General features: G+C 38.2%; 1 protein-coding gene across 1 annotated transcript in view; it reads right to left on the bottom strand.

Moving 5' to 3' along the window:
* Window positions 1-117: 117 nt before the first annotated feature.
* The window catches only part of TTBK2 (tau tubulin kinase 2), a 214,681-nt gene continuing 187,738 nt past the window's right edge, over window positions 118-27,060 (bottom strand). The window contains exons 14-15 of the mRNA XM_027869987.1: window positions 6,709-7,988; window positions 118-3,650 (exon numbers count right to left, since the gene is read on the bottom strand). Coding sequence (XP_027725788.1) covers window positions 3,182-3,650; window positions 6,709-7,988 — 1,749 coding nt within the window. The 3' untranslated portion in view covers window positions 118-3,181. The remainder of the gene's footprint in view (window positions 3,651-6,708; window positions 7,989-27,060) is intronic.

The following is a 27,060-nucleotide window of genomic DNA, read 5'->3' as shown; positions in this document are numbered from 1 at the left end:
TTTAAATTAGTGACACTGGATAAGCTATGCTTGTCACTCAACTCTGCAATATGTCACCACTAGAGAAAACAAAAAGCATTCTTAATGCACCTTAACCTAAAAAAAAAAAGACACCAAGATTCCCCCCTCCCCCCAAAAAAAGTCCTGAGCCAGCTCTGCTCAGGAATGCCACTCTAATTTTAGCCCGAGTGACACTCAACATCTAAAAGCACAAATAATCTGTGCAAGGATAACTATGCTTTAAAAAAAGTTTATATTGGACACTCTATATAGGACATGTACATTTAAATATACTTAATAATATATGAGGGTAGAGCTACTTTGTGGGTTTTCCCCCTAAAAGGAAGCAGAGAGAGCAGAAACACATCTTTGGTTAACTCTTTCTTTAACATGCAAGATAAAATATTCTTACATAATGATGGCTGCTTATCTCTGAATCCTGATGTGTAATATTTGAGGCTTAACAAACTTTGCCAGTGCTTCTCATTAAAAAAGCAGGGCAGCACAGTGGAAAGGTCAAGGGTATGATGGGGAGAACCAAAAGAAGAAAAACACATTTAAATGCCACTCTGATTTCAATGTTGGTTTGGGGAAAACTCGGCAAAGAGGCCAGCAGGAAAGTGAGATCAATACATACACTACAATAGTAGCCACATCCGCAACAACAGCTCTTCAAAACGGATTATAACTAGCACAGTTCTGACTGGAGAGAACAGGACTTAAAGCAGGCTACTTAGCACAGATTAGCCAATACAACAAAATAAAAAATTGTACAGCTCTGATATCAGAAGCTTATAAAGTACCCAATAAAAGTGAAGAAAGCAAAATGGAATGATAACAGGGATTCTTTTATCAATTCATGCTAACCTAGCATGGCATTCTCTTTGTCATTGGACTTAAACCATGATCATCATCCCAGATTATCTGCTCTAACCATGATGACAGAACTATGAGATTAACGTGACGAATCTTTGAACCAGTAATACAAACACTTTCAAGTATTTTTTTTCCTATTAAAAGCTCTCTTTAAATGAAAATTTAAACTACACTTCTAAAACCTGGCTTATTTGAGAACTACCAACCCTCAGACCTTACACAGGGAAGGCAGAATCTGTCTGAGGTGTCACATGCCAAGAAAACATTTTCAGAAAATGAAGACGCAAGGCCCAAGTGTATTTGAGGCACGCAATAGAAAGGGGATTTCACCATCTGCGGTCTATAAATTACAAATGGAGCATGAGAGTGAATTGAATTTATACGTATATGTCTATATATATATTTATAAATATTTATATAATATAATTTACCATGAAGACATGCAAATGTTGTTATAGTAACTATTATACAATATAATACAGAGAGATCGGCCTTGCCAATGTTACAGTTGCTTCAGGAACAGCAGGTATTCCCTACCTATTGCATTCCTCTGTAGTGCTTGAAACCTAAAAGAAATTAAGGTTCCCTACTATGCTACATTACTTATAGGAGACAGTACACACATGGAGAGTGTTGTTTTTTTTTTTTTTAGTCCAACATAAACTAAGAGAAAAGTTCAGTGCAGCTTCAGGGCTACATTGATGCAGCATCAGAACATATTTACTCAGAGAAGAAATATTCCTTTTTCAAACCAAGGGAATGAGGTATGGCAACAAATAGAAGGTTAAAGGAAAAAGCACAGATGTTTGCTGGAAGGCAACTATCAACAGCAAGCAGACCCATTTATCTGACCCTGATAAGGTTTCCACAACACCCAGCATGCCAGGGACAGGAAGTACAAAGAAGGCCATTTCAAAGTCTGAGGTCATTTCATTATGGCTGGGGAGAATAGGGGGAGAAGCATATGAGGGGAGGGTTCCCACTAAGGTCCTCCATAGTTACTAATTCAGACCACACACAAATTAGGATGGGAAGCTTAGCATTATTAATCTGAGGCACACCTTCTAGAAGCAAAAGATGGGTTAGAAAGCCTCCAAAGATAACTAAGCCTGATCCTCCAGCTTTATTTCCCCAGATATTCAATTCTAGATATTAGGTAACTTACAAAATGTAAAGCTCGAGGATCATCTCCCTCAACAACAGAACCTATTCCCTTTTCTGGGGAGGAGGGGGAGGTAACACTGAGATGTAGAAAACGAGACATCCCAGTGTTCCTTTCCCATTTACTCTTTCTGGAAGCATCTCAGAAGTTGATACTGAATATACCTGGTGCTCCAAGGAGCTAGGGAATGAGGATTGGGATTATAGTAAAGTAAGCTTACAGGCAAGTGGCTCCTCCACTTGAACCGTCATACCTCCTATAACCCTTCCAAGTTGCTGCTAGTGTAAAGGTTCAGCCTTCCAAATTAATCTGTGGCCATTCCCCATCTCTCCTATGTATTCCAGAAAGAGGGGCTTTAGTTATCTGCCAAACATAGAGAATGTACTGAACTGTACTGCTTTTGCCTCAAAGGACAATATGAAGGAACTAAGACATTCTCTGGATTTGAGATAGCTAAGGAAAGTCCTAGCAAACACTGCTAAAAGCTCTTTTAGTGCATGTTAAAAAATATATTTTAAAAGATGAGCCTGGTGAGAGAAAGGAGAATTGAATTATGTGGTCAAGACAAACTCATGAAGTTGGATTCCAAAGAGGTCCCTTGGACTTAGAGCAAGGTAACACAAAGACCCAACAAACCATATGGACATATAAGCAAAGAACTCATCATTACTGACTTCCAGATAGCATATTTTCTTAAACAAACTAAAATGATCTGAGCGATACCGATTCTCAAAGGTGAGGAAACCTTGGATGAAAATATTAAAGAATTTTCAGATTTTAAGTAACCATTAAGTAAAAAGTAGGACAAAACCGTGAACTTCATTCAGCCTCCCCAACAACTCTCTCTTTTTAAAAGCAGCTAAGAAATTAGAGATTACTGGACTTGGCGAATTTCACCCAAATGAGTTTGCTGGACTGCCCCTCCGCATGCAAATATACTCTTTGATTTCTGATCTGCTTGCTGCCTGCCTTTGGGTAATTCTTTGTCACACATTCTTTTCATAAATAATTTATCATATGTTACTTTCTTTTGCAAGTGAAGGTCAACACTGATTTTTTTTTTTTTAAATATACAGTACACGGACACAACATGCATCAGGTTTAGGAGGATTTCACACCTGTGATAGGGACACAGTTTAGCTCCTATCTGCTGAGTTTACTGGCTGACTTACTCTTCCCTGGGGGAGTTTTGGGACTGGCAGAATGGTGGTAGAGGCTGCCAGATCCTTTTATGCCATTCTTGCTGGGTTTAAGACAGCAGTGCTCCTGTTGGCAGGACCTCCTCGAAGATGAGGATCCTGAGTGGCTGGGAGGTGATTTACTTCTCCCCAGATGTGGGGATGAACTCCTCTGGTCATGATGGGGCCGTCCAGCCCTGGATGGTGAGGAACTTGAAGTGCGGGGCAAAGAAGAGCTTCGTGGGGAGGCGCTGGGACTTCTCCGAGGTACAACTGGGCTCTTGGGGGGTGTTTTTGGACTGTGAGGGGAACCAGGACTCTTACACTGAGTAGAGCCCCGAGATTTCTGAGATCCATTTTGAAGAATTTGAGCCAGACGGGAGAAAAGGTCTGAATCAGAGTTGCTGCTCCCTAGGACTTTATACCTACGTAACCTTAAAAGAACACAAGAAGAATTATCTTGATATTCACTTCAGTAGGATATATAGAAATCTGCAAGCTGTAAACACCCCCAAATATGCAAAAATATACTTTACATGTGCCAAATGTTTGTGCCATTATAAGAACACACTGTTTTCCGGGTATAGAGGACTCCATTGTTCTGCTTTTACTTTTCAACATTTCAATATTTTTAGGAAATCTGGTAAGATTACATATACGATCATGTCATATTGGTTAAACCATTTAGTCTAAGGATGTCTACATACATTGAAATCTTAACACGATGCTGTGAATCCTCCATATGAATCGTGCCCACCAAGAAGAATAAAGGTTATACCTAAAAATATTGTAGCCACATTTAATAATTTATAAAATAAAAAAGCCATTTAATCCCAGTTTCCTTATCTGTAAAATGGCGAAATTGGACTAAATGATCTCTTCACTTCTTTCTAGTTAATGTGATTCTTTCTGTTAACTTAATGGAACCTGTAAGAATTTCTGATACCATAGTGTTTGAAAATGTGTTTGTTAGATAATTTAAATGTTATAAGCAGCTCAAAAGCCTTCACTTTGATTTATAAAACTTCAAATTGCTAAAGCTGCTACTGTTATAACCTTATTACCTGGCACCTGAAAAATGACCTTCAGGACTGTGTTAGCACCTGTAAGAAGCAAGGAACTTAGAAAGGACATTTGATAGTCACAGTCACTTAATGGGTCATCAACAACTTACTCACTTTCTGAACTCCTCTTCCCTCTAATTCAATTCCCTCTTACAAGTGTCATGCTGTGTTTGGGAGAGTGTTGCTAACTTGCCCTCAGGGCTTAGCACAAATAGCACTATAATTGAAATTAATTCAACCTGTTGTTTTAGTACCATGACCCAACTGGGAGGCTTCCAACATTTGGCTTCTGTGCTCTAAGCTGGTTTATCCCATGTTATATTTAGAATAGTGCTACCACTGGGCCTTCTTCCAAAATGTTACTCTGATTAGCAGGAAGTACATTGACTTTTGTGGCCTTAAAATGATAAACATTTTTACATTTATTTAGTTATTATATTAAATTCATAAGCAACTCATATCATAAATTCAACAAAGTAGTTTAACAACTATTTATAAATGGCCTAACATGTGCAAGGCACTGTGCTAAACCCTGAAGACACCAAGATAAAAATAACACAATCCTTATACTCAAGAAGCTTCCTTTCTGTTGGAAGAAGGCATAGAACATGTTTGTACCTAGATGAATATAATACAAGACAAGAAATAGTGAGGGCCAAGGAGATATCCAGATAAAATAGTAGAGGAAAATTTGAGAAGGGAAAGAATAGTGATGAGATCAGGGAAGGCTATCCAAAGAGGGGGCCCCCGAAGCAAGAGGCTCTTAAAGGTGGAAATGAGGAGGGAATACATTCAAAGAATAGGGCACAGCTGATCCTCTTACTTCTTCGTGCCTTTGGTTCATACTTTTCCCTAATGCTTGCAATGTCCTTCCCATCCTCTAATCTATACCTAATAAAGTCCTATCCATGCTTTAAGGCTCAGTTCAAGTGCTGCTTCTTCCATCAACTGATCACCCCTGATTTCTTCCAGACAGTCATAATCTTTTCCTCTCTTGGGTCTTACTTAATAGTTGGTTTGAGATTTACAAATAATTCTGTATTATAGCAAGATACGTATCATAACCTTAGGTTACTTAGGTTATGCTACTATGTACTACTTGGGTTATAAGTTCCACAAGGTTAGGGACCAAATAATATTTAATTTCTGACTCTTCCTCGGTGCTCTGCACATGAAAGGTGCTTAAGAAATAATTTCAGTTGAAGAGGTGTTAAAAGGAAAAGAGGGAAAATCTGGGTGATGAACCCTTGAACAAATCCTTCTGCTATCAAGAGGAAATGTACAGGTAGGTCCTAGGGCAAATCCTTAGATTTTAATGTCTCATGGAAATGATTTCACTATATTTACTGGTAGTTTGTGATGGGAAACATTCCCCGTTCTTCCTGAGATTTGAAAGATTGCTTCTCTTAGGTGTTGGTGTTTTAAATTTAATGCTTTGTTGCCCTTTCAGCTCACTATACAGGTGGAACCTCTATTTAAAAAACTTTAAAATACAAAAATCTCTTATACCTAAAGGGAGATTTATTGCTTACAAATACAAAGGTGAGATGCTGCTTGTGACTTCAGACGCTTGTTTTTTCATTTGTTCCTGCCAACAGCTTAGGGCCTCTTTCTCTTCCTTAGTGGTTTTTCTACCCTGGAAACCTCAGTGCTTCAATTCTCAAGGGAAGAAGTCTTTGATATCACCCCATAATCTTCCTCCTTCCTCCCCTCTAAAACAGGTCTTAAGACTATCTAAAAATATAGTTACACCATAAATTGCTAATACAAAACAACTTTACACACAAAAACTGGTAAAATCTGTCATAGGATTTTTTGTTTATGGGAATTCATCTTAATTTGATCAGGAAAACACTGGGGGCCATCTGCCAAGATACAGAAATAGTTTTTTTTACTATAGATCTAGACATTATAATGATATTTATTAAAATTATATTCTAGCTACTCATAGAAACATTTAGGCCTTAAAAATTACTCATGCTGCTGGAGACAAATGGCATGAATATGAATTTTGATGGCTAGGAGATGATAATTGTAACTCAAACAGTACTTTAAGATTCACAAAGTAATTTCTTTACAACACCCTCGTGAGGTAGGTCATGCACATATTATTATCTACATTTTAAAATGAAGAAACCGAAATTCCAAAGAGCACTTCACTTTACCAGTGTCAAATAGCTAGAAAACGTTAGAAACAAGACCAAAACTCAGGTCTTCTAAAACCAGTACTCCTTCCACTATGCCAGGGGTAACAGAACTTTATTTTAAAAAAAAAAAAGCCTCAGTTAAAAACCATTCTTAGCTTATGGTTGACGAGAGGTGGAGGGCATGGTTTGCTGACCCCTGCACTATGCCATGCTGCCTGTCGCTTAAGAAAGCTTTCTTATAAATCCTGTAACACATACATGTTCTGTCCTTTTGGTCTTACCTGGCTTCTACTCCAGGTCTAATTGGAGGCTTTCCTGGTGGTGGCCGAGGAAAGAACTGAGCTGAGGCTGAGTTACCAACTTGATCTGTGTTAGCCCAGGTAACTGGCCGTGGAATTTTGCTCTTTCTAGCCTGGGAGCTGAGAGGTGACAGAAAGCCGTCCTCAGCTGACCTGCTCAACTGAGGGTCTAGTGCCAGTCTTGAAAAGGGAGTGAAGACTTCATCTTCAGGAAAAGGAACAGGAACAGCAGCTAACTTCTCCTCCAGTGATTTGTCAGAGGCACTTGAGAGGTCACCAAAGAAGGACTTGAGTTGTCTTTTCTCCACCAGCAGCTTGATTAGATCTGGCTGATAAGCCTTCTTTTGAAGTAGTTTCTCTTTTGCTGAAACTGGAGAAGAGGTCTCAAAAGTTGAGTCTATCTCTTGTGCCAGAACAGGAATGCGACTGTGTCTAGTTAGACTGTGTCTAATGATATCCTTCCTGGATGTAGGAGAATGTTCATTCTCTGAAATGCAATGGAACAACTCTCCATTTCGAGGGGAAATTTTCTCTTTCTTACCCTCTTGATGTAAAAAAGCAGAGAGATCCCCTTGGTGACTGGGCACACCTTCCCCCTTACTGATATCCTCATCTCTCTGTAACTTGCTTTTTTGTACCACCACTTGATCTATCTGTCCTTCACCATGTGGGTGGATGACTCGCACTGGAGAAATTTCTGAAGCTGTACCTGCCAGCAGCTTCATTATCTCATGATTTGTGTCCTGATTTGGCACCAAGCAGAAAGTCCGTGTCCTGAATTCTTCAAGAAGTTCGGGAGTAGGTGAATGCTCCCTTTCTAAATCTCCTGGAAGATTAGAAATTTCAATGAAACAATGCCCTTTGCCTAATTTCTCCTCCTCATTGTCTGAACCCAACACAATGTTCTTTTCTTCAGCTCCCACAGGGAGAGTCTCAAATTCTTTTGCGGCCACTTTGATGTTGTTATGGTCAGGCAGCTCTTTTTGAACCAAGTCTTGGGATTTGACACATTCCCTAGTGAGGCCTTCCCGTGGAGTGTTATCCTGACCTAGATGATCCAAGGGGAGCACCCAATCTGTTCTGCTGGCACCACTAGGAAGTTCACCCTCTGTCCCCACCACACCAGACACATTTTCCCTTGGAGAGTAAAGTTCGACAGTGTGTTCCAGAGGCTGAAGATCCTTCTTCTCCAAGGGTTGGCCATAATGAAAGCTTCCTGAAGTGGACTGTGTGGATGCCACAGAGGGTCTGGGAATTGTGACCTAAAGTAGGAAAGTAAAGGAAAAAAGGAAAAGTATCAGCTAAAATCATAATTTAGATGGCGATCAGTGTCTCCCACCTGTTCAGAGCAAGCATTTTCAGACCTGACATACATAGATAAGAAATACAGAAATAAAAGCTAAACATTAATCCTTTTAAGCAAAAAAAAAAACCCCAAAAAACCCCAAAACAACACAACAGCTGACAATAAGGAACTAGCAAACATCTTTAGAAACTATAAAGAAAATAATCTTTTGGCAAGTAAATGTAAATGTCCTGTGTAAAAGGGAGAAACATACTTCTTCATTTTGTCACCTTGTAGGCAATTGCTACGTATCTAAGCTTAATAGGTCAATGCCTCTGGTAAATGCAAGACAAAGCGATAACCTTCAAACTGTTAGGAAAGATAAAAGTTCAGTCTCCAAGAACATCACATCTAAGGTTTCCCAAGTTTCTATATAGTTTATCACAACTGACAACATAAAATTTGGAAAGGAAGATGATGTCAACAGACTAATAAAAAATAAGACCCATTCATATAAGGGCATCACTAGCCAAACAAGTTCAAAGTGCAGTCTCCTTATTGGAAGGTGTTTGCCTCATGCTACCTTTTCACCCAACTCTCTGATGCCCATATCAAATAGTACGCATATTCTGAGTAGGAGTTTAGACCAGAGTAGTCTCAGGGATTCTGGCCTAGGGAAGTTCTCAAAGTCTGCTGACTCTTATTCCCAGTCCAAAATATTCCCATGTATTGGTAGTTCAGATACTTTATGGTTTTTTTTTGTCATTTTTGTAAATAGAATTACTTAACCCCAATTGCCTTTTTAAAAAAAAAAGTAACTTGTCTAGGGTCAAACAGCTAGCAAGTGTCTAAGGCCAGATTTGAACTCAGGTCTTCCTGACTCCAGGGCTGCTGCTCTGTCCACTAGGACACCTAGCTGCCCCCTAGAATTACTTTTTTTTTAAAAAAAATGCTGTACTTGGGGAATGGAAAAAAGTGAATTTTTGTGAGTTTACCTCATACCCTAATTAATATACTGCTGAACTCATTATCTCAATTTTCTATTACATATCTTATTTTTTTCTAGGTCCATATAAACATGTGCCTCCTGCAAACAGTGATAAATAACGTTCAGTTGGCAAACCTTATCCCTCAGTTGCTCTTCCCCCCCCAATCTTACTGTAATTGCTATCATTGCTAGTACCAGATCAAAGAGAAGTGGTGAAAGTAGGAAACTGTTTTGTACCACTTTTTTGTGGGAATGATTTTATTTCTTCACTGTATGTAATGATAGTTTTTTTGGTTTCAAGATGTTTATTACCCTGTTAGGGAAAAAATCCTTCTACTTCATTTATGATAAACACATTAAGAAATTCCTACCCATTCTTAAAGCCTTACTGAACTCCTACCTCTTTCATGAAGACTCTTGATTCCATTCTGTCAGTAATGATCTCCCCTCATAGACCTTACATTGTTCTAAAAATGTATTTATGTTTTGTTCTAGGCAGATTATATATAATTTTTAATATATGATAATGTACTACATAAAATACACAGTTATACATGTATACGTATTCCTACAAAGAAAGAATTACTATGTGTTTTTGTCTTACTGGTAGACTGTAAGCTCCAGGAAGGCAGGGACCATAACTCGTATAAACTTTGAACCTCTACCAAACAATTCAGACTTGTTTTATGAATTGATATTGTTGAAAATTACCAAAGGCCATTTATACCTTTATATCTATTTATATCTATTTGCTTTAGTGATTTTTTTTGTTGATACAATGCTATACTGATCACTTTCCATCCTTAAATTCCTAGTGTTCCTAACTAATAAATCCTTATTAGTTATGATCCTTTAAAAGTATAATGCTACATTTTATTTGCTAATAGATAAATTAGCATATTACATAGTTTTTGATATAATTTTTTTGGTTTTCTTTTTCCCAGAAATTATGCCTGGGAGGAGCTAGCCACTTGGCTTGGCACTCTGTGAGACCAAGAAATCATCTTCATTTTATGCCTGTGTACCCACTCGTATCCCTTTCCATCTTTTTTTCTTTTTAAACCATTCCCTCTGGAAAGACCACATCAGTTGTTCCACTCACCATCTTTGTGATTTCCCATAACATCCTTCCAATGGCTACTATTTGCCTATATGTGTTATTTGTCTATACAGATGAGAGCAGGAACTATATCAATTTTGTATCTGTATCCCCAGCACTTATCACAGTGCTTAAAACCTAATGAGGGTTTAATAAATACTTTTCATTCATTCAGTGTTTTTTTTTCTCCCTTAAATTTTAAAATCAAGAACATTTTTGCCTTTCAAAAATAACTAAATATCATACACTTAAAATTTTATACATAATGTATATCATACAGGGGTTACTTCTTTCAAAGTTTAGGGAAAAAAAATTCACCCATCCGTCCTTCTGGCTCATGTGTGTGTATGTGAATTTTACAAGGCAAATCACTAATGACCTTTATTTCTTCTTTCGAGATTAGTCTGCTTAAGTTATCTATTTTTTGTGTCAGTTTTGGTAATTTTTTTTGTCAATACTCTTCCGTTTCACGTGCTCCAATTTATTCACCTGCACATGATGTGTATGTGTATTATGTATACGATGTACATAATTTGTACATATTTTCACACCATTTTGTTAATTCTGTCATCATTTCAACTTTCTTCTAATTTTAACAGCTTGTGTTTTCTGTCTCCTGGATCTTTAGCACTGATATAGTCTACAATTTTCCCACTGTTCTGTCCATATCTTCTTAAGCTTTTATTCCCTACATTCCCTTCTTGGTATGGCTATAAAGTAATAAGATTATTTGATTTCTGGGACTTGGTGGAAAGTTGACACTAATTGCTTAATGGATGCATAAATGCCCAAGATGGGGCCACAGGGAGTTTACTCACTGATGTTTTAAGATTTATATTGAAATCCAGTTAATAGCATTAAAAAAAAATCATGACCCCAAGTTAAGAAGCTCTGGTTTACACCCATAATTCACAGCAACTGGATCAAAGATCTAAAGATTTTTAAAACAGGAAAAAAAGAACACTATATTTATCTCAATTGTGGAGAGGAGTATTATGGTATAGTAGAAAGAAGTCAGAGGAACTAGGTTCTAATCCCACTTTTGATGTTTATTATTTGTGTGATTGTGTTCAAGTCATTTTATGCTCCCCTGGGGCTTAGTTTCTTCACTATCAAATGAGGAGAGTTTAACTTCATAGCCTTTGAGGTACCTTCCAGCTTTAGATTTATGAGTAAATATCTACCTATCAAACAAATATATTTGATTATACAAAAGAAACATTTTGCACAACAAAATCTAAAAGAAAAACAGATTGATTAAAAAAATCTGTGTAGTAATACGTGATAAAAATCTGACATTCAGAATACATAAAGAACTGGTAGAAATTTTCATATCTCATACCTATTTTCTCCACTGGATAACTGATTAAAGGGAACGGACAATTTTTGAAGAATGAAAGGGATTACTATCACTTGAGAAATAATCACTATTAATGAGAGAAATACAAAGTAAAGCAACTTTAAGTACAACTTCATATTCTTCCAATTTCTAAAACTAGTTTAAATTATAACATTTAATATTTAATATTGGTGCAAACTTGGGGAATTGGTGCAATTGGGGAAACAGGTATTCTAATATATCACAGATGGAGCTGTAAACTAAATGTAATTTAAAAAAACCCAGCAAGGTCCCTTGTATACTAAAATATACTACTTTTTTGTGGTAGCAAAAAGCTCATCATTTGAAGAAGGACATACCAAATTGTTGTATACAAATGTAATAGAATAAAAATGTAATTATTGCTCTGAGAAAAAAGATGAATATGAAAAATTCAGAGACATAAATAAAGGAAGACTTGCATAAACTGATGCAATCACTACATCAACATGGATTTATTAAATACAGCTAGGTGGCACAGTGGATAGAATGCTGACCCTGGAGTTGGAAGGACCTGAGTTCAAATCCAGCCTCAGACATTTACTAGCTGTGTGACCCTCGGCAAGTCACTTAACCCTGTTTGCCTCCATTTCCTCATCTGTAAAATGAGCTGGAGAAGGAAATGGCAAACCACTCCAGTATTTTTGCCAAGAAAACTCCAAATGGGGTCACGAAAAGTCAGACATGACTGAAAAATGACTAAACAACACAACAAAACAATATGTGCTAGGCTCTATGCTAGGCACTATGGGTTTAGAGGAAAAAAAATGAAACAATCCTTGCCTTCAAGGAGATTATATTCTATTGGGTGAAACAATGTGAACATAAGTATATACAGGGGTGTGTGTATGTGTGTGTGTGTGTGTGTGTGTGTGTGTGTGTGTGTGTAAAACAAGGTGATTGGGGAAGGCACTAGTAGCTGGGGGGAATAACAAAATGCCTCATGTAGGAGGTGGGTTTGGAGCTGAACCCTGAAGAAAACGAGGGATTCTGTGAGGTAGAGGTGAGGATATAAGACATTCCAGGACTAGGGAACAGCTCATTTAAAGATGTGGAGCCTGAAGGAGTACTGGAAAGGAAGAGCAAGCAGGCCTAGACACAGAGTACACGAAGGAGAGGAAAGGTAGGGTGAAGCAAGGCTGTGAAGGGCTTTGAAGGACAGCAGAGTTTGAAAACACATGGGATTTAGTTGAGTAGGAGAGGCTTAAGATTGGTGCTTTAGGAAAATCATTTTGGTAGCTATGTAGCGAGAATGAATTGAAGAGGGGAGAGACTGGAGGCAGAGGGGTAAATGAAGATACACAACCTGTATATACTTACATTCACATTGTTTCACCCAATAAACAGTAGTTTAGACAAGACTCATGATGGCTTGAGGTGTAAGGGGATGGATGTGAGAGATGCTGTGAAGGTAAAACTGATATGCCTTGGCAACTGATTGTGGGGTGAAGAAGAGTAAGGTGCTGAGGAGGACTCTGTAGTTGTGAACCTAAATGTTAACATAGGTCAGAAGAGGGATACAGAAAACAAACAAGTAATTTTTATGTTAAAGTTTTTTCTTTTAACAAAATATAAACTGGATCTTATGATTTTATTTGGAATTTTATTCCAAATTTATTGTTTGTTTGTATTTGAGATTATGCTGGCAGGTACCCAGTGTCCTTATTTCACTTTATTTCCGCATTATAACATAAGTAGTATTGTTTTCAAGGACGGTGGTGAGAGAAAAGATAGAATGCTGTTGAAACACATTGCCTCTACTTCTCAAAGAAGACTTTCTCCAGTGGGGATAAAGTGGAGAGGAATCCAGGCTCCTGCTATAAATAAACAACTGGTTTCTGAAGAGAACTTGAGGTGATGCCAGAGCAAGGAAAGACTTGCCCTACTTTATTACCCACGAGGCTCTAATTCCTCTCCTCCCCTATATCCCTTCCAAACAATTTCCTCAGTCCTAGCAATATTTTCTGTGCTCATCTTTATCTACTGCTGTTTGTTATTCATTCTCAATATCTTCCTAATCTTTTCTACTCTGTACTACAAAGACCTTAGCATAAAAATACATTCACAGGAGAAATCATAGTCAACCAAAATAACATTTAATTAAATAGAGTGACTACCAAATGGTCAGAAACTGATGTAATATTATGCTCAGTTCTGGGCCTTAAATATTAGGAATGATTTTGATCATTTGGAATCCATCCAGGGAAAGATACTAAGAAGCCACAAAATCATTCCCTATGTGGATTTGTTGAAGGATGATATTGAAATGTTTAAAGTAAAGAAAAAAAGAAGGTTGGGGAGAAGGGAAGGAAAGGATAGCTGTCTTCAAATATCTGAAGGGCTATCATATAGAATAGAGACTACATTTGTTCTACTTGTGTGAAAGATGCAAAGAAGCAATTGTAGGCTTAATGTAGGGAAATCCTTTGGGTACTTGTCCAAACATAGATTGAACTGCCGTCAATAGTGGGCTCCCCACCCCAAAGGTCTTCAAGCAAAGGCTGGATGGCTCTTTGTGGCATGTGCTGTAGAGGAGATTCTAGTTGGGGCACAAGATGGATTAGATGGCTTCTGAGGTCCCTTCCCAATTCTGAGCTTTGGTAGTTCTAAAATAAGTAAGCAAATAAATACGTATTTTTAAAAAGGAGATGTGGGGGCAGCTATGCAGTGAATAGAGCACCGGCCCTGGAGTCAAGGGGACCTGAGTTCAAATACGGCCTCAGACACATAACATTCACTAGCTGTGTGACTCTGGGCAAGTCACTTAACCCCAATCACCTCACCAAAAACAAAAACAAAAAAAGGAGATGTGGACTGGTAGATGTATTTAGAAATGATTGGTGATAACTTAAAATGTTGATTAATGAAAAAAATGTTATATTATTCTAGAGGGCAGTATCTAGCCAATGAGTGGAAATTATAGAAAAGTAGATTTTATGATATTATGAGTTAAGTTTCTTCCATTTGTCTCTAATATTGACCTGCAAACTTGCTCATATCTCCCCCATGCTGAAAAAAAATCCTTACTTGATCCTTCTGTCTTCACTAAACTCTTTGAAAAGGCCCTCTACAATAGATGCCTCCACTCTCTCTCCTCTCATTCTCTTCTTAACCCCTTAAAATCCAGCTTCTGACCTTATCATTCCACTGAAAACTGCTTTTTCCAAAGTTATCAATGATCTCGTAGTTTCCAAATCCAAAGACATTTTCTCAATCTTCACTCTTCTTGACTTTCCTGCAGTCTTTGATGCCACTGATCACCCTCTCCTCCTTGATACTCTCTTCTCTCTAGGTTTTTAGAACACTACTCTCTGCTAGTTCTCCTATCTATCTTGACCAGTCTATCTTAGTCACCTTTGCTGGATTCTCATCACACCCTCTAGTCATAGGTGTCCCTCAGGGTTGTGTGCTAGGTCCTTCTTTTCTCCCTCTATACATCAGCTCCCATGGATTTAATCATCATTTCTATGCTGCTGATTCTCAAATCTACCTATTCTGCCCCAACATCTCTGCTGACCTCCAATCTCACATCTCCAAATGCTTTTCAGAAATATGAAACATCTTAAACTCAACATGTCCAAAATGGAACTCATTCTCTTTCTCCTGAACCCTGCCCCTCCCTCCCACCCCATTACTGTAGAGGGTAATACTACCCTCTTAGTCCCTCAGGCTTTCAACCTAGGTATCATCTTCAGTTCCTCACTATCTCTCTCCCCCCATATCCAATCTGTTGCCAGGGCCTGTTGATTTCACCTTTGCAATATCCCTTCAGTATGTCCCCTTCTCTCCTCTGACACTGCCACCACTCTAGTGTAGGCCCTTATCACCTCATATCTGAACTATTGTAATAGCCTATTGGTGGGTCAGACTGTCTCAAGTCTCTTCCCACTGCAATCCATTTCTATTCAGCCACTGAAGTGATTTTCCTAAAGCACAGGTCTGACCATCACCCCCCCTACCCCCCACCCAACTCAGGAAATTCCAGTGGCTTCCTATTGCTCCCAGGATCAAATTCAAATTCAAAATCTTCTGTTTGGCATTCAAAGCCCTTCATAATCCAGCCTTCTCCTATCTTTCCATTCTTACTACACCTTACTCCCTCTGCCATGTTCTCTTTGATCCAGTGACATTAGTCTCTTGGCTGTTTCATGAAAAAGACACCACCTCTCAGCTCTGGGCATTCTCTCTGGCTATCCACCATGCCCAGAATACTCTCCCTACTCATCTCTGACAACTGGTTTTCCTGACTTCAAATTTCAACTAAAATCTCACCTGTTACAGGAAGTCCTTCCCAACCCTCTTAGTTCTTGCAGTTTCCTTCAGTTAATTATTTCCTATTTGTCCTATATATAGCTTGTTCGTATATATTTGTTTGCTTGTTATTTCCCCCACTAGACTGTAAGCTCCTTTAGGGTAGGGACTTCCTTTTGCCTCTTTTTGTATCTCCAGAGCTTAGCATAGTGCCTGGCACATAGTAGGTACTTAATAAATGCTCACTGACTGACTGAGAGACTACAGGAATTGTTTTCTCTTTGTTGTTAGCCTTTGACTTAATTAGGGAACATCACACATTCTCTTCTATCTTCCCCTCCCCTCACCCCTTACTTATATCCTCCCTTTCTGTAACTTGGACCTGCAAAAAACATTGATGCACCTCTAGGCAAGGTTTTGTGAGATTTAATCCATGGGGTTTCAGGCCTTTTATTTCCTCCCTACCATCACTTTTACTTGAATTTTGCTTTTACCCTTGTCTCCTCATTTAGAAAGTAATCTCTTAATGATCTTTTTGTTGTTGTTTTCCTTAGTAACAGTATTTGTTTACTTTCTTACATTTCTATTGCCTGGGGTGTTTGAGAAATTATTTCTTCCGGCTATTGTCCTAGGAATGTTTAAAATACCTCTTTTTTTTTTAACTGAACTTCTATTTTTACAAATTTATTGTTATGTTCAAATTTGCAGGGTAGACTTCATTTTAAGTTTCTTTGCTTTTTTGGAATACATTATTCCCTTCTCTCCTGTTGTTTACTGTGGGTACATAATAGTCTTACACTATTCACATTTCTTTTCCCTGTATTTGAGTCTTCTTCCTGGACATTTGCAAGTTTGTTGTTTTTCAATGGAAATTTAATGACTACAATGTTTTGGAAGTGAAGCATAAGGTGTTTTGGTTTGTCTGTTTGCTTTTTTCCTGGAGGCCATCTGTGGATTCTTTTAATTGACACTTTGTTTTCTGGGTTCAGAGGTTCTGGAGCTTTCTTGTTTTATTTCTTGCATTATGATGTTCAGGGTTTTTGACTTGTTGGGTATTTCAGGAAGATCTATAATCCTTAAATTATCCTGTCTTTAAGATCAGTAAGTTATGCTTGCATGGAGATCATGCTGCTTTTAATGTTATTTGCTTTTATTTCTCTTCTTTCAGACTGTCTTTTATTTCCATGCATTTAGATTCTCAATCAGCTTTGTTTCTCTAGTGAGACATGCCACCATAGATTCAAGTTTTTCTGTTCTGCCAATTATTTCTGCTATGCAAGATATAAATTCTGCTTTCACAATTCTTATTTCTATTTTAAACCATTCAAGAACATCCTGATGTTGTTCTATGCTCTCTTGGAAATCCACAGGGTTCTCTGACTCATTAGGTATTAATTCATTTTTTTTTTCTTGCAATGCTTATTCCTAGATGCCTGAACTCCTTTCTCTGGTCTGGGGGCCATTTCCTCTTTTGTTATTATTATCTTCCCCATGGTTTATCTGCTTATGCTCAAGGTCTTTGGGTTTTCTTCCTCCTGTGACGTTTGATAATTTCAGTTTTTTTTTTTTAAACTGTCCCCATTTGTTTACTGTGTGATTTATTTTTGATGATAGGTTCCCTGGGTGCTAGATCTCAAAGCCTCTTCCCATGCTGTGTAATTCACAGTTTACCAGCCCTAGCTAAGTCCCTGCCTCATATGACTTCTGGCATGGATAGAATTAGTCCCAGTTGGATGCTATGCTTCTCAAGCTTGGTGGAGTGCCACACAGCCACACTCATTGCCACTTGGTGGAGTGCCACACAACTACTCTTGCCCCCTTCTCTCTGTTCTTTGGCTGAACTTTGTTGCAGCATAGAGAGCTGCCACACTGCTATTGTGGTCTGAGAAAATTTTTGCCATTTGATTTTTTTAAAAATTTTTATTTATTTATTTTTTAATTAATAAATTTACTTATTTCTAATTTTCAACATTTACTTCCACAAGATTTTGAGTTCCAAATTTTCACCCCATCTCACCCCTCCCCCCACCCCAAGATGGCATGCATTCTGACTACCCCTTCCCCTAGTCTGCTTTCCCTGCTATCTCTCCCCACTTTACCCTTCTATTTTCCTGTAGGGCAGGATAGATTTCTGTACCCCATTTCCTGTATTTCTTATTTCCCAGTTGCATGTGAAAACATTTTTTTTTTTAACATGTGTTTTTAAAACTTTGGGTTCCAAATTTTCTCCCTTCCTCCCTCCCCACCCACCCTCATTGAAAAGGCAAGCAACTCAATATAGGCTATACATGTGAAGTTATGCAAAACACTTCCATAGTAAACATGCTATGAAAAACTAACTCTATTTTCCTTAATCCTATCCTGCTCCCCCATTTATTCTTTCTTTCGACCCTGTCCCTCCTCAGAAGTATTTGCTTCTGATTACCCCCTTTCCCAATCTGCCCTCCTATCTATCATCCCCCTACTCTCTTGTCTCCTTCCCCTCCTATTTTCCTGTAGGGTAAGACAGATTTCCATACCCAATTGAGTGTGTATGTTATTCCCTCCTTAAGTCAAATCCTGTAAGAGTAAGATTCACTCATTCCCTCTCACCTTCCCCCATTTCCCCTCTACTATAAAAGCCTTTTCTGTTTTTTTTGTGAGATAATTTACCCCATTCTACCTTTCCCTTTCTCCTTCTCCTAGTATAATCCTCTCTTACCTCTTAATTTTATTCTACAGATATGACCCCTTCATCTTCAACTCACCCTGTGCCCTCTACCTATCTGTCTATCTATCTATATATACATACAATTTTTTTCCCTCCAACCACCCTAATACTGACAAAGGTCTCATGAGTTACAAATATCATCTTTCCATGCAGGAATGTAAACAGTTCAACCTTAATAAGTCTCTTATGATTTCTCTTTCCTGTTTACCTCTTCATGTTCCACTTGAGTCTTGTATTGGAATGTCAAATTTTCTATTCAGCTCTGGTCTTTTCATCAAGAATGCTTGAAAGTCTATGTCACTCAATGACCATTTTTTCCCCAGAAGAATCATACTCAGTTTTGCCAGGTAGGTGATTCTTGGTTGTAATCCTATCTCCTTTGCCCTCCGGAATATTATATTCCATGCCCTGCGGTCCCTTAATGTAGAAGCTGCTAAATCTTGTGTTATCCTGATTGTGTTTCCACAATACTTGAATTGTTTCTTTCTGGCTGCTTGTAATATTTTCTCCTTGACCTGGGAACTCTGGAATTTGGCTACAATATTCCTAGGAGTCTTCCTTTGGGGATCTCTTTCAGGAGGAGATCGGTAGATTCTTTCAATTTCTATTTTGCCCTTTGGTTCTAGAATATCAGGGCAGTTTTCCTTGATCATTTCTTGAAAGATGATGACCAGGCTCTTTTTTTGATGATGGCTTTCAGATAATCCAATAATTTTTAAATTTTCTCTCCTGGATCTATTTGCCAGGTCAGTTGTTTTTCCAATGAGATATTTCACATTGTTTTCTAATTTTTCATTCTTTTGGATTTGTTTTACAGTGTCTTGATTTCTCATAAAGTCACTAGCTTCCAACTGCTCTATTCTAATTTTTAAGGAAGTATTTTCTTCAGTAAGCTTTTGGACTTCCTTTTCCATTTGTCCAATTTTGCTCTTTAGGGCATTCTTCTCTTCATTGGCTTTTTGGACTTCTTTTGCCATTTGGGTTAGGCTATTTTTTAAGGTGTTATTTTCTTCATTTTTTTGGGGGGTCTCCTTTAGCAAGCTGTCAACTTACTTTTCATGATTTTCTTGCATCGCTCTCATTTCTCTTCCCAGTTTTTCCTCTACTTTTCTTACTTGCTTCTCAAAATTCCTTTTGAGCTCTTCCAAGGCCTGGGACTGATTCATAATTTTCTTGGAAGTTTTGGATGTAGGAGCTTTGACTTTGTTTTCTTCTTCTGGTTGTACGTTTTGATCTTCTTTGTCACCAAAGTAAGATAATATAGTCTGATTCTTTTTGTGCTGCTTGCTCATGATCCCAACCAATTACTTGAGTTTTAAACTCTTTGTTAAGGTGAGAGTCTGTTTCTAATGTGGAGAATGTACTGTCCCAAGCTTCGGGGGTTTGTACAGCTGTTTTCAGAGATATTTCTAGGGACCTGAAAATTTTCAGTTCTTCCAAGGTGCTATGATAAGGGGCGAGGTTGTTTCCTCTCCACTGCCACAACAAACTCCACCATGTCAGCCTTCCTCCTCTCCCCAGGACCACCCCTCAGAACTGTGACCCAGATCCAAGCACAGGCAAAACAAGACATTCCTGCCTCAGCACTGGCAAAGAGATCCTTGCAATCCCCCTCTGATCAGCCACTCAATTCCTCCTCAGTCTGTGGGCCAGAAGCTCAGGAAAACAGTTGCTGCCCCAGAGGCCACGCTCAAGACTTGCGGCTGAGACCTTGCTCTTCTCTCACCGCAGTCACAGACTTTTCCCACTGACTTTCCACGTTGTGTTTGGCGTTCCTGGGTTGAGAAGTCTGGAAACCACCACAGCTGCCCGCGATTCAGTCCTCTGAGGCCTGCTCCAGGTAAGCTGCAGCCTGTGCACCCACGCCGAACTGAGCTTCGCTCCCCGCCCGGCGCAATATACCTTTCTGATCAACTATCCAGGCTGTCTTTGGCTGGAAATTTGTTTCACTCTGTCTTTTTGTGGGTTCTGGTGCTTTAGAATTTGTTTAGAGCCATTTTTTATAGATATTTGGAGGGGTTTGAGGGAGAGCTCAAGCAAGTCACTGCTTTCCCTCTGCCATCTTGGCTCTGCCCCTCCTGCCATTTGATTTCTCAAGCACAAGGAAGAAGGGGAGGGAAGTGTTGGAGTGTAGAGTAAATTTCTGTGGAAAGCTGCTTGAGTCAGACTGTGGAGCCTTGCTGCTGAGTGTGTGATAGATGGTAGTGATAGGATGCTGAGTGAAGCATGTTAGGTGTTAGGGATTAACCTTCTCTGTTGTTAGTTAATCAAATTCTTGCCTTGTTTGGGTTCTTGGTGTCCTAGTCAGCTATGGAATTGTGAACCACAGTTTAAGAAGAGCTAAAGGAGTCATAAGTGGAAAAGTTTAAGAAGCCCTGTCCTAGATTATGGAGACAGCTTTAACTGCTTTTTCTCTGCCACCTATTTCCTATTTTAGACAGGTCTGAAAGGTTGTAAGTATTTGAGAAAATGTCTAATCTTCCAACTTGCTGGTCATATAACCCAGAAGTCTCTCTCTTAGTTTAGTTTTAAGCTTTAATAGGTTAAGATTGCACTAAAATTTTTGTGACACCCTGTATATACGTACCATGCTCCATAAACTCCATAAAAGTGGCTATAATAAAGGACTAAGAATAACAGTTGAAACATCCAGATTGCCAAAAAAGAAACCTCCAAAACGTACAAGTAGTAAGACCTATAGTGTCCCATTTTTAAGCACAAATACCCATAGTTTAGGCATAAGATAAATTGCAGGTCCTAATACAAGGAGACAAATTCGACTTCATAGACTTGGTGGTATGAAACCATAATTGTAATATGGCTCTGGATGAATGTGATAGGACCAATATCAACCAGGGTCTCCTCTTCCTCTTGCAACATATGTTCCCTAAAAGGCAACAAAGCTATCTCTAGGACTTGATTGGCCCAAGGGACCAAGACTCAAGCTGTATGCTGACTCAGCTTCCTTGTAGCCTCTGACTATTGATGTGGCTTCCTGGTCACCTAAAGGCATAAAAAGGCCTAACCACATGGAGTTGGGGCCCTTCAGATTTGGCAGATGTTCCAAGACCACTTAAATCACCATACCTTGCCTTGCTAACCAAGATAGTTTCCATATAAGCTGTGTCTACCAAAGCCAGGTGCTAGAGTATTTTTTTTTTTGACTATCCTCTCTATGTTATGACTATGTAGATCTCATTTTGTTAAAGTAAAAGTGCCTCATTTCATCCTAACATCAAATTTGAACAGGGCTGAGGTAATCCTGCCCCTAACAACATGTATACCTTATTTAAAGAAAGAGAATGAGTGAAAGGGGATGTAGGGATAGGGTAGTACTGAATATTAAGAAAGTATATTCATGTAATGAAATCCTGTAACCAGTGTGGGGTAGTGGAGAGCATTTGGGTGAAGATTAAGGGTGGGAGAAATAAGTTATTTTGACACTGGAGTCTACTACAGACCAATCATACAGAAGGAAGAAACAGATGAGGATTTTAGGAACTCAAACACAAGTCTAAACCAGAAGTGTGATATAGCAGTGATAGGATACTTCTATTATACAGACATCTGCAGGAGTTTTCCTGACCTGCCTTAATGATAACTAAGGTAGACAAATCAATAACATACATTTTATTATGGATGGGACTCTCCCCAAAAGAGAGGAACTAGTTGTGGGGCAGAAGTGGTGGGGATTTTTTTGAGGAAGTTGCCTAGAGTTTGATTAATAAAAAAAGGAAATAGTAGAGTTGTTCAACATGCAAACTGGATGTGGGGAGAAGAGACTTCAGAGCACTCAGGGAAGTGACAAGTAGGGTCCTATGGACTAAAAATTCATCAGGGAAATATCAGCCTATGTGGGATGGAAAAATTCAGGAATGAAATTCTAGAGATACAAAAGGAAACTATGTCATTGAGGAGAAATGAGGGTTGTATGAAGAAACTAATTTAGATTTATAGAGAACATGCCATATATCCTGGATTTTTAAAAGATATATATAGACAATGAAAGCAAGGGGCAGATGAAAGGATAAATAACAAAGTATGGCACAACCCCATAAAAACATGTCAAGGGTAATAAGGCTTAGAATGAGCTGAAATTATTAAGGAAAGCTAAAGAGGACAAAAAATTTTTAAGTTTCTTTTTTGTTTTAGTTCTTGTGGGGCAGAAGGATCAATTAAGGAATAGAATTGACTGCTGCTTAGGATGGATGGCACTGTGATAACAAATAACACCCAGGAGGCTGAGTCATTTGATTTCTTGTTTTGTTTCTATTTCTGGGACAAGGAGAATGACTTTTGGAACAAAATGGTCAGAGCAAAAATGACTTAAAGAGAATTTATATCCAGGATAATAAAATGACATTTTAGCTAACTGCCCTTGATGGATGCCAAATGAACTCCTTCCTTGAGGGTTCAAACAACTGGCAGATGTGATTAAGAGTTATCATCAACAATGTCTGAAAGACTGTGAAGCATTGGAGAAGATACTGCAGAGATTGAAGGGTAAATGACTCTCTGAAACATTAGTGAATAGGCTTCAAACTAAAAACAAGTAAGTTTTACTTGGACGCCTAGAAAATCCTAAAGAGATGATTAGTTATCATCTAGAAAAGATAGCAGCAATCACAAAGAGTTAAAATGGCTTCATCAAAAACAGGGCATACCAGAATAAACATTATTTGCCTTCTTGAAACAGTCACTAAACTAATAGATTAGGGGAATGCTTTGGATATAGTTTACTGAGATTTTGGTAAATTGTTTAATAAAGCATCTCAAACTGTTCTTGTGGTGAAAAAAGAATTAGACTAGAGGAACATACACTAAACTGTTTAAATGGACAGATTCATAGAGTAGTCATTAGTGGTTCAATGTCAGTTTGGGAGGTCTCCTATGGGGTGCCCCAAAGATCTGTGCTTGGTCCTGTATCATTTAATGTTTTTAGTAATGACATGAAAAAATGACATGGATGGCATGTTTATCAAATTTGTAAATAACACAAAGTTGAGGATAGCTATCACACTGTTTGAAAAATTCAGATTCCAAACACTGACTGACAGACTAGAACACTAAGCTAAAGTCCAGTAAGATGAAATTTAATAGAGATAAATGTAAAGTTAAAAAAAATTTGAAAACAAATATGAATATTCCCATAGACAAAGGACAAAAAAGAGGATTCCACATGGAACCCTGATCTACCATGTACAGATTGTTGGGACTTTTAAACCATACCTCAAACTTAATATGGTAATACCAATACTACCCTTCTTGTTTGTCTTTGCTTCTAAACTTCTTTCTGCACTCTTCTGGGCAGTCTTATGCTTATCTGAGTCTTACACTTGGGTTCAAAAATCAATTTCTTTCTTTTTTTTTTTTTTTTGTTGGGCAGTGGGGGTTAAGTGACTTGCCCAGGGCCACACAGCTAGTAAGTGTTATGTGTCTGAGGCCGCATTTGAACTCAGGTCCTCCTGACTCCAGAGCCAGTGCACTATCTACTGCGCCACCTAGCTGCCCCCAAAAATCAATTTCAAAGTTACAATGTAGAAGTACTTTGTCTGAAAAAATTGGGGGATTTTAGCGATTTACAAGTGCATTATGAGTCAATAGTATGATATGGCAACCTGCAAAGCTAATGGGACAATAGGATCTTGGGATATATTAAAAGAGGCATAGCCTTCAGAAATATGGAGGTAATGGTCCTTCTGGTAAGGTCACATCTATTGTATTATATTTAATTTTGGATACTACAGTTTAGGAATGATTGATCAAATGGAAAATATCCAGGAGGGAAACCAGGAGGGAAACCAGTCTACTCAGAAGGAACATGATAGCTATCTTTAAGTATCTGAAGTGCTATGATATGGAAGAAGGATTGGAATTGTTCTGTTTAGTTCTAGAGGCAGACCTGGGAGTAACAGTTAGAAGATGCAAATATATAAGGAAAAATTTCCTAACAATTAGAACTGATCATAAATGGAATGGGCCTCTTCAGGAGGAAGTAATGGGTTCCTTCTTATTAGAGATCTTTAAGCAGAGGCTTACTGATTTGTTGACAGAAAGAAATAAAGGGGAAAAAAAAGAAAGAAAATTTATTAAGTATTTACTATGTGCCGCATGTTAAGCACTAAGGATACAAATGCAAAGCAAATACAAATACAAACAAAAAAGATAGGTTTAAGCTCAAGGAGCTTAAGTTTTAATGAGGGAAGACAGCATGTAAAGGAGAATGGCACAAGGAAGGGAAGCAAAGGGTACTGGATAAGTGGTAGAGAAGTTCAAGAAGCAAGTGGAGTCAGAAGTGAAGTGAACATGGCCTGGACCCCTCGTGAAATGCAGGCAGGGTAGGGACTCACCAATGAGAACAGGCCTCAGGGCAGAGGTGTCTCCAGGATGGGGAGGCTGCTAGTAAGGAGGAGGAGAAACTTGTAACGGGGATTCTTTTTCAGGTAGGAGTTGAACTATACGACTGTCAAGTTCTCTTCCATCTCTTAAATTCTGTGATTCTCTATAATGAAAGCTTAGTCTCAGCTGGATCCTTATAAATCCATGCTGCATACTGTCTTTCTGATAAAGAGAGTGCTTAACATCCAGCAAATTTCACCACTGCATATTCTCAATGTAACTGAATTAAACCAATTTTCTTTCAACTAGTCATTCACATTTATCTACCTTTCAGTGTGCCGTATTTCAAGCTAACAAATGTGAACAATTATTCACAAGTACTAATGATAATCACTACTTTTTCAAGTGCATTCAATAGCAAAGGTCTATAGAAGATTCACTATATAATGACGACAAATAATTGGAATTTAAATTATGTTTGAAAGTTTTATGATGCTAATTTAATGTGGTGCTATATTTTGAAGTTTTTGTGTTACCCATTTTAATAGCTTATACTACAGAATATTTTAAGATACCTGCATGTTTGTCATGAGTATTACCATAAAAATAATTCTTTAGAATGAAAATGTATATAATTTGATCATCTCAGTTTTCATGAGAATAAAGCAACTTGTTTTCTGAAATATTCTAATAAAAGCCAAGATGTCAAAAGATGATGAAGAAGAAGCAGCAGCATCTAATTAGAGCTGGAAAAGATCTGGAAATATTTTTATTCAAATAATTTACCATAAACAATATTGAGTATCAATATGATCAACCTTGCTTTTTACCTATTTACATTTTTTACATATTTACATTGAGATAAATGAATTTAAACCTATAAGATGCCATAACTTTTCAAGTAGTAATTTCCATTCACTTGCCTTTTTATATGGTTGTAATTAGTGTGTACTCTGTTGCCTTGATTCTACCTTTTCTCTACTTCATTTTGTCTAGTCTAAAGATCTTTCCATATTTCCTCATATTCTTCAGACTTGTCAACCTTAGTTGGATTTATGGCATCCCATTATTTTAATAATACTATGATTTATTCAGCCATTCTCTATTGATGTACATTTAAATTCTTTCCAGTTTTTTTGCTTACATTAATAATGCTATGAAAATCTTTCAACAGATGCTTGCTTCATTTTTAATAACAGTTTCAGAGTATAGTCCTGACAATAAAATGACTGCCTTAAAGAGTATGATTACTTTTTCACTCTGACCTAAAGAAATATTAAATTTGTTTCAACAGATATTAACTAGGCATCTATCTAGTATTAAATGCAACAAATACATGCATAAGGCACTGCTTTAAGTGCTATAATTATGTGGTCCAGCTCCCTACTTTAGGTGAAAATATAGAGAGACTTCAGGGCAAGATGCTTGTCCTGCCTCAGTAGAGGCGGGTAGCTCAGTTCTCCCATACCCACTTCAGCACAAACCAAATACTGATGATGAAATTCAAAAAGAAACTATAATAAATGATTTTTCCCACCCCTGGACTGCACAGAAAGCCAGCCAGAAGGGTACAAACAATAGGAAAGGGAGCTGCTAGCAAAGCCAGTACCAGAAGCTGGCTAGAGACACTTACAGCCCAGAAGGTTTTTTATCTGGAGGCAAAGTAAGCTGAGGGCTCTACTATCCCCTAGTCTGGGAACAGTTCAGGCAAGGCAGCACTCAGACTGGGGCACACTAGGCACAGGGGTTCCAGGGTCTCTAGCATTGTGTCCCCAGGTATCATACAGGGCCCTCTAGTTTTCAAAGAGTCTGGTACTTGGCTAAATTTTATCACTTTTTGTTCTAAGCTATTTATTTTCCTTTTACTTGTTTCCTTCAGAGTTTAATTTCACTTTTATCTCTTGCTTACTTTCTTCTAAGTATTCATGTAATCCTTGGAAAAAATAAACTTTTTCTTTTGAGTCTCTGCCTGCAGTTGTTAGAGAATCATTCTCTCTTTCTAGACTGGGTTTTTGAGTATCTTTGGATCTGTTACAATTCTTTGTAATGGTCTGTATCTTCTTTGCTTTACTCCTCTCTCATGCCTTAGAACTGGGGCTGTGTGCCAGACTTAGACTTTGCCTCTTGATAGGTTTTTGGGTGGGTAGTTGCCCAGCTTGACCTGGGTTCCTGTGTTGATCTACACCTCCTGGGGTTAGGTCCCTCTTCATCTTTGAGATTTAGAGAGGAAGAAGGGGGGTGATGGATGTAACTATTTCTTGTAACTGAGCTGAGTGGGGAGAAT

This window comes from Vombatus ursinus, unplaced genomic scaffold (assembly GCF_900497805.2).
Source record: "Vombatus ursinus unplaced genomic scaffold, bare-nosed wombat genome assembly UNPS02014794.1, whole genome shotgun sequence".
Taxonomy (NCBI): Eukaryota; Metazoa; Chordata; class Mammalia; order Diprotodontia; family Vombatidae; genus Vombatus; species Vombatus ursinus.
Note: the sequence above shows the minus strand (reverse complement) of the source record. Positions and strands in the feature narration are given on the sequence as shown.